The sequence below is a fragment of the Emydura macquarii genome, unplaced genomic scaffold, assembly GCF_026122565.2.
Source record: "Emydura macquarii macquarii isolate MOO-44397 ecotype Brisbane River unplaced genomic scaffold, CSIRO-AGI_Emac_v2 contig_1348, whole genome shotgun sequence".
NCBI lineage: Eukaryota > Metazoa > Chordata > Testudines > Chelidae > Emydura > Emydura macquarii.
The window spans coordinates 9,693,073-9,706,715 of record NW_027131485.1 but is presented as its reverse complement, the minus strand read 5'-3'; the positions used below and the strand labels follow the sequence as shown (position 1 = coordinate 9,706,715).

The window sequence follows — 13,643 nt, the reverse complement described above, 5'->3', positions numbered from 1 at the left end:
GCTTTGGGATGTATAGTCACTGGGAGGCATTCATGGACAAAGGACTGTTCTCTTGGGATGGACTTCACCTGAGTAGGGAGAGAAAATCACTTCTAGGATGGAGGCTGGCACAACTGATTAAGAGAGCTTTAAACTAGGGAGCTGGGAGAGATGGTTGGGAGATGCCTAGGTAATCTTCATTGAGAGGGAGGAAAATTAAGTAAGAAAAGACACAGAAGTAGGGAGCAGAATGGACATTAAGAGGAAGGGTAGTACAGATACCAGTCTACGAGGCGATATTGGCAGTAGAATGACTGTGCCAAATCAGGTAAGGAACGTGAGTGAAGCCAAACAGCAAAAATTAAGATGTTTGTATACCAATGCTAGGAGCCTGGGTAACAAAATGGAGGAACTAGAGCTATTGGTAGAGGAAATGAAACCAGATATTATAGGGATATCTGAAACATGGTGGAATAGTAGACTTGACTGGAGTATAAGTATTGAAGGGTATGTGCTGTTTAGGAAAGAAAGATATAAAGTCAAAGGTGGTGGAGTAGCATTGTATATCAATGATAAGGTAGATTGTAAAGAAATTAGAAGTGATGGAATTGATAAGACAGAGTCTGTTGGGCGAAAATCACCCTGGGAAAGAAAGCTACTAGAGCTTCCCCTGGGATAGTGCTTAGGGTGTGCTACAGACCACCAGGATCTGATTTAGACATGGATAGAGACCTCTTTAAGGCTTTTAATGAAGTAAATACTAATGGAAAGTGTGTTATTATGGGAGACTTTAACATCCCAGATATAGACAGGAGGACAAGTGCTAGTAGTAATAATAGGACCCAGATTTTCCTGGATGTGATAGCTGATGGATTCCTTCAGGACGACTGGGCCGAGTTACCCCGACCCCGAGCCCGGGGCCGTACTCTGGGACCACCCGACTGGGCTGAGACCCCAGAGCAGCCCGAGTGGTGGGCACCCCCGGAGGCCGGGCCGGATTTGGAGGAGCTGCCGGCCGCTGAGCCCCTCCCTGCAGCGGGGCAGGACTTGGAGGAGCTGCCCGAGGCCGACCCACTCCCCTCCTACAACGACCTGGAGGAGCTGCCCCCTGAAGAGGAGTTTCCTGCCTTACCCCCGGTCGACGAGGAAGGACTAACAACACTACCGCAGGTGGACTATCCTTGGGACACGGAGGCAACAGGTACTAGGGTCAGTGGGGAGGAAATAGCCCAGGGACAGCCACGGCCTGTGGCTGAAGCCGCTGTATTGCCGGTGTGTTGCGGCGGGAGCCCCACCGGCACAGTGGCAGCCGCTTCTGCCACTGCTAGGGCCCTGGGCTGGGACGCAGTGGAGACGGGTGGGCCTGCGTCCCCCTCCCCTTTTCCCTAGCCACCCCAGGAGAATTGCTCTCCTGACCCCGCCTGAAGCCGTTGCCTCCTTTGCTCACCCCGCCTAGGGGTTGGAGCGATAGACTCCTTGTTCGCTCGCCCTGCCTGAGGGCCTGAGCGATCCGCCTGCTCACCCTGCCTAGGGGTTGGAGCGATAGACTCCTGGTTCGCTCGCCCTGCCTGAGGGCCTGAGCAATCTGCCTGCTCACCCTGCCTAGGGGTTGGAGCGATAGTTGCCTTGTCCAGCTCCTTGAGGGCCCTATCCAATCCCCGGGCCCAGGTGGGGTCGGGGTTCGTCGGCGGCAGCTAGGCTCTGGCCTAGGCCTCTGCTGGCGGGGCAGCACGTCTGCCTCTGCCGGCAGTCTGGGCCCTACTGAGCTCAGGGGCCAGGCTTTTGTATTTCCCCTTCCTGTTGGGGCTCCGCCCCGGGGCTGCCAATTGGCCTGGCCGGGTGGCCCTATCACAGCCCGGATCCCCTGTTGCCGGGCAGACTCTGGGGTAGGGTGTGAGTTGGGCCAATCAGCGCTCTTGGGCCCTTCCCCAGGCTCTGGCTCTGTGGGAGGCCACAGTGGCTTCCTACAGTGAGTAGTGAGGACCTCCTAGAAGAACTGGTTGTAGGGGATAACCTTGATTCAAGTGAACATGAGCTAATTCAGTTCAAACTAAATGGAAGGATAAACAAAAATAGGTCTGTGACGAGGGTCTTTGACATCAAAAGGGCTAACTTTAAAAAATTAAGGGAATTAGTTGAGGAAGTGGACTGGACCGAAGAATTCATGGATCTAAAGGTTGAGGAGACTTGGAATTACTTCAAGTCAAAGTTGCAGGAACTATCTGAAGCCTGCATCCCAAGGAAGGGGAAAAAATGCATAGGCAAGAGTTTAGACCAAGCTAGATGAGTAAGCATCTCAAACAGGTGATTAAGAGAAAGCAGAAAGCCTACAAGGAATGGAAGATGGGGGGGATCAGCAAGGCAAGCTACCTCTTGGAGGTCAGAACATCTAGAGATAAAGTGAGAAAGGCCAAAAGCCAAGCAGAGTTGGACCTTGCAAAGGGAATTAAAACCGATAGTAAAAGTTCCTATAGCCATATAAATAGGAAGAAAACAAAGAAAGAAGTGGAACCGCTAAGCACTGAGGATGGGGTGGAGGTTAAGGATAATCTAGGCATGGCCGAATATCTAAACAAATATTTTTGCCTCCATTTTTAATGAGGCTAATGATGAACTTGGAGATAGTGGTAGGGTGGCTAATGGGAATGAGTATATGGAGGTAGAAATGACCACATCCGAGATAGAAGTCAAACTCGAACAACTTAATGGGACTAAATCAGGGGGGCTGGATAATCTTCATCCGAGAATATTAAAGGAACTAGCATGTGAAATTGAAAGCCCATTAGCAAGGATTTTTAATGAATCTGTAAACCCAGGGGCTGTACCGTATGACTGGAGAATTACTAACATAGTTCCTATTTTTAAGAAAGGGAAAAAACATGATCTGGGTAACTACAGGCCTCTTAGTTTGACCTCAGTATTATGCAAGGTCTTGGAAAAGATTTTGAAAGAGAAAGTAGTTAAGGACATCGAGGTTATGGTAACTGGGATTAAATACAACATGGCTTTACAAAAGGTTGATCGTGACAGACCAACATGATCTCCTTTTTTGAGAAGATAACAGACTTTTTAGACAAAAGGAATGCAGTGGATCTAATTTATCTAGATTTCAGTAAGACATTTGATATGGTTCCATATAGGGAATTATTACTTAAATTGGAAAAGATAGGGATTAATATGAAAATTGAAAGGTGGATAAGGAACTGGTTAAAGGGGAGACTACAATGGGTCATACTGAAAGGTGACCTGTCAGGCTGGAGGGAGGTTACTAGTGGAGTTCCTCAAGGATTGGTCTTGCAACCAATCTTATTTAATCTTTTTACTACTGACCTAGGCACAAAAAGTGGGAATGTGCTAATAAAGTTTGCGGATGACACAAAGTTGGGAGGTATTGCCAATACAGAGAAGGATTGGGATATCCTACAGGAAGATCTGGATGACCTTTTAAACTGGAGTAATAGAAATAGGATGAAATTTAATAGTGGAAAGTGCAAGGTCATGCATTTAGGCACTAATAACAAGAATTTCTGCGATAAACTGAGGACGCATCAGTTGGAAGTGACAGAGGAGGAGAAGAACCTGGGCATTTTGATTGATCACAGGATGACTATGAGCCGCCAATGTGATGTGGCCATGGAAAAAGCTAATGTGGTCCTTGGATGCATCAGATGAGGTATTTCCAGTAGAGATAGGGAGGTGTTAGTACCGTTATACAAGGCACTGGTGAGACCTCATCTGGAATACTGTGTGCAGTTCTGGTCCCCCATGTTTAAGAAAGATGAACTCAAACGGGAACAGGTGCAGAGAAGGGCTACTAGGATGATCTGAGAAATGGAAAACCTGTCTTATGAGAGGATACTCAAAGAGCTTGACTTGTTTAGCCTAACCAAAAGAAGGTTATGGGGAGATATGATTGCTCCTTATAAATACATCAGAGGGATAAATACCAGAGAGGGAGAGGAATTATTTAAGTTCAGCGCCAATGTGGACACAAGAACTAATAGATATAAACTGGTCATCAGGAAGTTTAGACTTGAAATTAGATGCAGGTTTCTAACCATCAGAGGAGTGAAGTTCTGGAATAGCCTTCCAAGGGGTGCAGTGGAGGCAAAAAAGCTAGCTAGCTTCAAAACTGAGCTTGATAAATTTATGGAGGGGATGGTATGATGGGACAGCCTAGTTTGGCAATTGACTGATCTTTGACTACAGGTGATAGATATGCCACTGGCCTGTGAAGGGATGTTTGATGGGCGGGTTCTGAGTTATTACAGAGAATTCTTTCTTGGGTGTCTGGCAGGTGAGTCTTGCCCACATGCTCAGGGTTTAACTGATCTCCATATTTGGGGTTGGGAAGAAATTTTTCCCGATGGCAAATTGGCAAAGGCTCTGGGGGTTTTTCGCCTTCCTCTGTAGCATGGGGCATGACTTACTTGCTGGTGGATTCTCTGTACCTTAAAGTCTTTAAACCATGATTTGAGGACTTTAATAACTCAGTCATAGGTCAGGGATCTATTACAGGAGTGGATGGGTGAGGTTCTGTGGCCTGCGTTGTACAGGAGGTCAGATTAGATGATCATATTGGTCCCTTCTGACCTTTGAGTCTGAGTCTAAGTGCCAGGTGCATTTCTTTGACTTTGCCATCTCCGATATAACCATAGAGGAACATGTTTCTGCAATAAAAAAAATCCAAAACAAAACATTCCTCAGCACAGGTTTCTCCTGGGGAAAGGATGAGGGAACAGAAATGATAGATATTAGTCATCTATGTTGCTTAATGCATGAATGAGGATGCTCAGCTGGTATGGTGTTGAGCATGGTATAAGAACTTACGTAGAATAGAACAGTTATGGAGCCATAAAAGTAGCTAGAGAGACAGAAAGGATGAGTGCTCCCTGACCAAAGAACAGGAGAGAATACTTGGCCAAATTTTTCTAGCTACTGCCTGTCGGGGAAGATTGACTACAAAGAACCCCTCCTGTTACTATAATGTCTACTCTGAAGCGCTATAGCAGTGCCACTGTAGCAGCTTAAGTGCAGGCATAGCCTAACTCTAGGCACCTACTTTAAAAAAATCTTGTCTCTTAGCAAAGAGGTATTTCTGTATGTACAGAGAATAGGCAGTGGTAGGCATATTCTTTGGGCCAGATCCGCAGCTGATGTCAGTCAGTATAGCTCCATTGCCTTCAGTGCAGCTATGCTGATTTACACTAGCTGAGGGGCTGGGGCTTTATTTTTGAAGCAGGACTGGTTCTTTGTCCAGTGCACAGCAAGTTCTTTACTTGTCTCTGTCCTTATTACCTTTTCAGTTTATTTTCAGGCAGGGATTCTGGAAGCCAGTTAATTGAGTTTCCATGTGGCACCAATAATAACTTCACTCTGTGCCCTTCTCTAGCATTATTCACCCAAGGATCTCAAAGTATTTTACAAACATGAACCTCAGGAAAGCATTACTATCTTTATTTAACAGATGGGGAAACTGAGGCAGAGAGAGGCTAACTGACTTGGGCATGCTCACACAATAAATCTGAGAATAGAACCCAATTCTTCTGAAGCAGTCCTGTGTTTCAATCACATTGTCCATTCTTCATTGCTCCTTTAGTCTGTTGCAGTTCTCCTCTAGTCATCCAGCCGTCTCTCTGGCAAAACTCACTTTTTGCTGCAGAACTGGACCCTGTACTTGTATTCTTTGGAATTGGGTTCTTTACAGTGTTCTCTCACTAATTACCCCGGTTTGAGAATTATTATTCTTCCTCTTGTTAGTGCCTTGCTTTTCTATAGTGCACTGTATAATGCTTGAAAACGGAAAACCATAAATCACAGATGTTACAACGGGAAACACAGTTAGAGGTTCAGAATGATTTGACAACTCAGAAGATTCTTTCCCTTTTCTCTGATGAGTATCACACAAATTGCCTGAAAACATGCCCAGGCATGACTAATTAACTATGGCAGACTAATTACAGCATTGAATCGTTTTCTACCTTAATTCCTTAGGAAAGTTACTCATTGAAGAAATGTGGTTCCTTTTTTTTCTAAATGAATTTGAGCTGATAGTTCTTTTAGAGATGGTGACTGAGAATATTTACAGTGTTTACATTTTGCTTTGATATGCCAAACAGAAACTTGCACAAGGAAAACTTTGGAAAGGTAAAAGATTGCTACTCATAAATTCATAGGTTCTAAGCCCAGAAGGGATCACTGTGATCATCTTGTCTGACCTCCTGCATAACAAGAGCCAGAGAACTTCCCCGAAACAATTCCTGTTTGAACTAGAGCAGATTTTTTAGCAAAACTTCCAAACTTGATAACAAAGGATCTTTTTCATCTAGACCAACTTCCCTGCTGTCACCTGCTGTCACCACCGAGGCTTGGAGGATCAGGTCTAGTGGTCAGGGCTGGTGTCTGACTCTGAGCACCTGAGCCGGAGGTCAGATGCCGAAGCCAGGGGTCAAAAACCCAGGTCAGAGTCCAAATACAGAAACCAGAAGTTGGGATTGGACTTGGCATTCAAGGGCGGAAGCCAGGGGTCCTATTCAGGGTCAGAGTCTGGGAGTGAGACGAGAGGCAGGCCCATCACTATAGCTGCCTGGGGAGTCCACCTTGTTGCCTGGACACTTCCTGGAACTTCTCTGTGGCTTAAATAGGGTGGCAGGGCCATGAGGGAAGCTGTCACTCTGGCCTTCTGACATGGTGCTTCCTGTGGTGTTCATCTCCACAGGGTCTATGTGATAATGCATCCGGTCTTATCACAGTTGCCGGGTAGTTGCACAGAGGCAGGCCTGTGGGGAGGCCTGCCTTGCATTTCCCGCAGAACCTCACACCTGCTACCCTTGGTTGCTTCAACGTTGACCTGGTGGCTTGTTCCCGAGCCTTCCTGCAGAAAAGCTGACAATTTTGTCAAATAAGCTTTGGTTTGCCCATCAGGAAATGCCAGACTGGCTACAAGGACCCCATAAAGAATTCCAGTGTTGCTAAGGAGTACTCCTGAAAACCTCCAGTACTCCTTTCCTTCTACAATACTATTCCCCTTTCCAAGGCACTCCAACTAGGGTCCTACTCCTAGGACCCGCAGTAACTAGTGATATAACCTAGTTAGTCTAAGATGGAAAATGACAATCAGAGCTTTCAATATGACAATATATTGCCTCTTTATAAATCAATGGTACACACACATCTTGAATACTTCATGCAAAGCTGGTCGCCCCATCTCAAAAAAGATATATTGGAATTGGAAAAGATACAGAAAAGGGCCACAAAAATGATTAGGAGTATGGAACAGCTTCCATGTGAGGAGAGATCAGTAAGACTGGGACTCTTCAGCTTGGAAAAGAGACGACTAGGGGGATATGATAGAGATCTATAAAATCATGACTGGTGTGGAGAAAGTAAATGAGGTGTTATTTACTCCTTCTCAGAGCACAAGAACTAGTGGTCATCAAATGAAATTAATAGGCAGCAGCTTTAAAACGAACAAAAGAAAGTATTTCTTCACACAACGTACAGTCAATCTGTGGAACTCCTTGCCAAATGATGTTCTGAAGGCCTAGGCTATTACAGGGTTCAAAAAAGAACTAGATATGTTCATGGAGGATGGGTTCATCAATGGCTATTAGGCAGGATGGGCAGGGATGCAAAACCATACTCTGAAATGTCCCTAGCCTCTGCTTGCCTGAAGCTGGGAATGGGCGATGGGATGGATCCCTTGAAGATACCTGTTCTGTTCATTCCCTCTGAAGCACCTGGCATTGGCCACTGTCGGAAGACAGGATACTGGGCTAACTGGACCATTGGTCTGACCCAGTATGACTGTTCTTGTGTTCAGGGCTGAAACAGAACACAGAGACTCATCCTTTCTCTTTGGAGTGGTTTCTTTTCATAACAGGGATTAAGTGTCGATTGAGAATGCTGGGATGTTGGCTGCAAGGCTAAGGGTCTTTCTAAGAAAAGCAATGGCCAAGCCAGCCTTTCCAGCAGCTACTTACTCCTGCTGTAAATGAATGGGGCTTACCATGGTGGCAAGGCTGCTTATGGCAATGTGTTTTATATGTCTTGGATGAATTTGCCATGACCCTTATTCATGTCTCCATAACAGGAGCCTGGAAATATGACCCAAGGATAGACAGCAGAATGAAGCGCATTCCCATTGGCTTTCGTTCTGACCGAATGCACCGTAAATAGCTGTGTATGGTATTTCTGACAGTCTACTGTTCTGTTCTTAGGGTTGATGAATGAACTGGCAGAACGAGGCCTCCTTGGGGACGTACGAAGCAACTTGCCTCCCAATGCTGATCTGGAACCCGCATTGTGTATTCACGTGGCTCCCTATACTGACTGCTTGTTGCAGACATTGGGTATGTCAGTGTGATGGCAATCTAAGCTGCGTATTACAGAGTGAGATCCCGAGGTCTGCCTATTGTAGGGCCAGATCCTGAGGTCTTTACTGGGAGTTTTCTTGAGCAAGAATCTCAGGATTTGTTTCATTGTCAATAATTGGACTCCAATATCTTTTCCTAATGCTGGTTAGTGACTCCAGTGGGACAACTAATGGAGTAAGGTGTTACCCAGCATAAGTAAGGGTATCAGAACCGAGGCCATATACATTGGCTTTAGGGAGTCAAAAAGCTTCCCTAGCACAAAACAGGTGTGCGTTATCAGTCAGTATTTATATCATATTGTGGGCTGTAAAATCTTTATAAGCAGCATAGAGAAAGAAATGGACATTTTTCCTGGGGGTTCCATTTCTAAATAGCATCATGCTAGAAAGGATAATAGATTTGGTTTGAAAGTGAAGAATCTGGTGATCCAAACCAAATCTAAAGCCAGATCCTGGAAATTTTGCTTGGTTCTTCCACTGAACTCAGTCAGTGTTTTGCCTGAGTACAAACTGAGCAAGGGCTTCAGGACTGACCCATTGTGCACACAGGAGAATTCTGAAGGGAGATTCTGAATCCAATTTGTAGATCTGAAGGGCCAGATCCTCAAAGGTAGTTAGGTCCTTGTCTCCCATTGAATTCAATGGGAGTTAGGCAAGTAAACTCCTTTGAGACCTGGGCTGAAATCCCTAATCCCTATAATTCCCTCTTGGTGCCAACAGCAACTGATAAACCAGCACTGGTCCTAATAGTTTAACAATTGGGTTTAAGAACTGAACAGTGATAGGAATGGAATGCAGCAAAGTTCCTTTCAAGGGATTTCCGACTGTCATCCACGTCCTGGTCATGCCTAGCTGAAGCATGGGAAGCATGCTCTGTGCTGCAGAGCACGGAGTAGCCAGAAGTAACTGGTTGACTGCAGCCTGCATCATTGCTGTGAATCAGTGTTATTTCTCTTGTGATCTGATGAACCAGCTGATTTCTGCTCACAGTTAAAATAAATGTACAGACACTGATGTTTCTTAGAAGAGAAAAGACACTGACCTAACCAATAAATATCTAAAAATCAGTTAAAACACAATCCAGACTTTCTAGCTCTGATAATTTTATGGCTGGAGAATGATTCACCAATGGAAACAAAACCAGCTCATTTTTGCAGATAAGCCCTCACTGTGGTCCATGTTGAGACAGTACCAGACACTGGCCTACATCCTACTTTTGTACTGGGGAGGAAGCAACTCTTGAAACCCATGCTCTGTTCTCTGGAGGATGAGTCGATCCCTCCACATTAAGAGAAAGGGGAAGTTTGTTTTCCTGGATAACCAAGTTTGTTGTTTTGATCTTCTCCCTGGGCAGGAGGCAATCTCAGTGCAGTGCCAGACTCTTGTAATGTTCCTCTGGATCTTTTATGCCACCGAACCTATGCCTCTGATCCTGAAATGGAACAAGTTGTCATCCTGACATTGATTGGAAAGGAAGTCATGAAGAGTGCTGGCCATCTTCTTTGCCAAATCCTTCGCCCTGGCTTCCAGAAGCAACCACAAAACCCAGGTGATTCCTGCTCTTGGGGAAGGGTTGTAGGGGTTGGCCAGTTAAATTCGGTCCAGCTACTTTTAACTCAGTAGGTTCATTTAGGAAAAGTGGTGTAAGCGGCCCTGTAATGGGGCCCATTCCTCCCCATCCTTCGATGCCAGGAACCTCTTAGACTCTCTGACAAATGGCAACTTCATGTGATTTATTTATATTCCCATCACCCACACTAATACAGTCCTGTGTAATGATATTGTATACAGCAGTTCTCTCCCCTTAGTCCTTTCCTACAGGGGCCGGGGACGAACAGGGGTCTCCCTTCCTTGAGAGCTCTGTATGCACTGGCTCAGCTAGCCCTGGTTACTTCCTCTCTTCCCCTGGTACTTCCTTCCTGTGTCCCTCTTATACCTCTCCACTGTTGGACCAATTAGTTCTTCCAGCCTGAGCAGCTAACCAGCTTGCACCTCCCCAGTCAGCTTTGTCCAGGGGAGCTGACTGAGGCCTAAGTGATCAGAGTGCTGGCTCACCTGCTAGCTCCTCGCACTCTGTCCCAGGCCCTGTGAGGGAGACAAATGTATTTATTTACCTCCCTAAAGACATGAAAAGTCTATGAAGGTCAGTGAGTGATGGCCTAATCCACTCATCACATTTCAGATAACATCTTGGCCCTGATGGGCATCATTTGACTGCAGTGGGTTTTGAATCAGTTCAAGGATGTGCTAGGTTCAGGCTAGCTCATACACATAATCCGAACCAGTTTGCCCAGCCCTAGTATTTAGGAGGAAGGATTGTTCTGTGGGTAGGGAACAGAAAAGAGGAGTCAGGAAACCTGAGTTCTACTTTAGCTGCCACTGACCTCCTATGTGACCATGGGCATGTTACTTCCCTGCTCTGTGCCTCAGTTTCCCCTTTGGTACAATGGAGATAACGACACTGACCTCCTTTGTAAAGTGCTTTCAAATGTACACTTGAAAAGTGCTATATAAGAGTTAAATAGTATGATTATTTTATTTTATTAAGTGGCATTAATTGCACAGAAATTGTTATGGAGCAGAAACCAATGTATTCATGAACCTAGGGCCAGAGTCTGGCAGCCAGGCTCCCGCGGAGTAGCACCCTACTCTGAGAGTAGTTTTGAAACCAGTGTACTTACTCATCGAGTAGGATACTACTCACTGCATGCAAGGGTGCCCGAATCTAGTCCATAGTAACTTCAGTGACATACAGTTATGTACTGAACCCCCAAACATCTTGCTACACTGGAAACAAGCCTAGTTTGCAAACATAACAATGGTTAAGTTATTCTAGTGACGAGTCAGTGGTATAATGGAGTTTATTACTATAATTAATATCCCTTAAATAAAGCATTATCAGGGCGGTTACAGTATCTGTAATTATATACTCTGCTGTGTCGAAGCACTTAACTATCACTGTATTCCCTTTCACCTGCTCTACATAAACGCCTTTCTTTAATCAAAACAGCGAGAGTCCTGTGTTACCTTAAAGACTAACAAATTTATCTGGGCATAAGCTTTCGTGGGCAGAAACCCACTTCATCGGATGCATCTTTAATCAGACGGTGGCACTCCATGAGTCTCTGTTGATGTAGCACAGTGTTCTTTATTTCCTTGGTAGCCCATTTCTTGCTCTAACTGTCAGTTGTTTAACTTCCTAGAAGTTGTATTATTTGAATATACTAAGTTTTAGCCCAATATGATTCCAAAACCTGCATCACATTCATAGGTGGATGGGTGGGGGCGTGGAGACCAAATGAGTTTGGAAGTTCCTGTCTGCCAAAGAAGATCATAAGACCAGTGTGAATGTAAGACACTAGCAGAGAAACAGCCTCTAGAAAACACACGCTTCCAATTAGTAATGAACAGATTTCTCTTGACTTGCAGGTGGACTTGACCAAGGGTTTGAGCTTCTGAGCCTCAAGTGGTTGCCCCATCTCACTCGAAGTCAGGCTAAAGAAGTAACCCCTTTCGAGGTGGGGGATACATCCTGGCAAAGAAGCATCAATATGCTGATGTCCAGCCCAGCTCTCATCTGTGCACTGCGGGGAGTCAATGCCTTTGGGGCTCTTGCTGAGACTCTGAAGAAGCTAATGCTACTGGGGGACAAGCCGTGCACTAATGCCAGTGACCTTCAGAGAGTGATGGCCTTGACCCCAGAGATGGCCTTCAGGCAGGCAGTCCTCTTCTTCAACGAGAAGGAGTTCATAGCCGGTAGGAGCTGTTCTCACTGTTAACAATCTTTGCAGTTAGGCAGGCCCAGGGCAACTTATTGAGCGCGTACAAAGGAGCCTTTTTACTGTGGGTACCAGTCAAACAGGATAAGAAACACATTAAATGACACATTAAATTCAGGGTCTAATTTTGCACTTGGATGCAGGTGCACAGCTCCAGTGAAGTTAGTGGGAGCCATATGGGTGCACCAGTAGGTAGGATTTGGCCCTAATAGTCTAACACAACTTGCCGCCCAATTGCATCTTTCATCTGAGGATCTCAAAGCACTTTATACTACTAAATAGCCCTTACAATGCCCCCTGAGTTAGGTAAATAGTATTATAGCCATTTTGCATGTTTATATATGCAGAGAGTCTAAATGACATGCTGAAAGGCTGACAGGAACAAAGCCAGGAATAGACTCTTGGAATCATGAGTCTGTCATTTGTTCTAACCACTCCCACACCCTTAGCCAAGCTTCCACACCCTACAATTGTAAGGATCCGTGTGATCTCATAAAATGATACATAATGATTGATCACTTTGAGACACGACAGAACACCTGGTAGCCACCAATTAGGGCTTGACAATATGTTAAAGTAACAGATACACAGTTGGTGCCTGGTGTCCCTATACAGATAGACTCCTTAGGGACGAAAGCAGCTGATGCACTGAATCCTGTGTTTAGGATTTCTTTCTGAACTAAAGGAAGAGCAGCTCATGGAAAATGGATGGCGCTGTCACCAAAGGCTCCCCAGACATGAATGATACACGCTGGCACTAACACATCTGAGTAGTAAACCTGCTACTTTCCTTCTGTGGAAAGGAATGTGCAGCCAGACCTGATTAAGTCAAATCAGTTCGCAAACTGTGGTGGTGTTCAGATTTGATACCTTGTAATAGCAAAACCTGGAGCTCCCTCTGTTTACCTCCAATACGAAATCCATCAGCATGTCACTTAAGGTCTCGGGAAATCCTGACTACCAGCACCAAAGGGTAAGTAATCCCTAATACACACATGCTATCACATGCCACTTTCTGGGTACCTAGATATGGGCACATGATAACTCTCTGTGTGTGTGTTGAGTGAGAAGAAGGTGTCAGAGTTCCATAAACTCATTATGAATTCCTTATGAATTATAATAACCCTCTCTTTCTTCCTGTCTCCACACATCTGCATTGCTGTCACCTCAAGTTAATATGCTCCTGGCAGATGCACAGTGCTTATGTAGTGCAGAGCAACAGTGCAGCTTTCTAGAGGAGCAAGATGTGAACTATGATGGTGTCAGAAAGCATAGATACCTGATGCTGTGGTGATCTGCAAATGAATGATGCAGGTGTTCTGTGTGCAGAGTGGAGGAGCAGGAAAAGGGGGTCTTCAGTAAAGGCCTGGGAGCCAACATCTCAAAGTTAGATCTCCCCAGACCAGTGTATAAAAGCCACCATGAGTTGATGTGGCATTGACCTGCCTTAAAGTCATGGTGGAAGAAAGGCTCAGGGCTGTGAGATCAGCTCATGCAGGAAGGTGGTAGTT

The 13,643-nt window shown here is 45.3% G+C and overlaps 1 protein-coding gene across 1 annotated transcript in view; it reads left to right on the top strand.

Moving 5' to 3' along the window:
- DNAAF8 (dynein axonemal assembly factor 8) overlaps positions 1–13,643 on the top strand; it is a 128,837-nt gene that overhangs the window by 76,276 nt on the left and 38,918 nt on the right. The window contains exons 19-21 of the mRNA XM_067551099.1: positions 8,199–8,330; positions 9,708–9,902; positions 11,783–12,109. Of these exons, the coding sequence (XP_067407200.1) occupies positions 8,199–8,330; positions 9,708–9,902; positions 11,783–12,109 (654 nt within the window). The remainder of the gene's footprint in view (positions 1–8,198; positions 8,331–9,707; positions 9,903–11,782; positions 12,110–13,643) is intronic.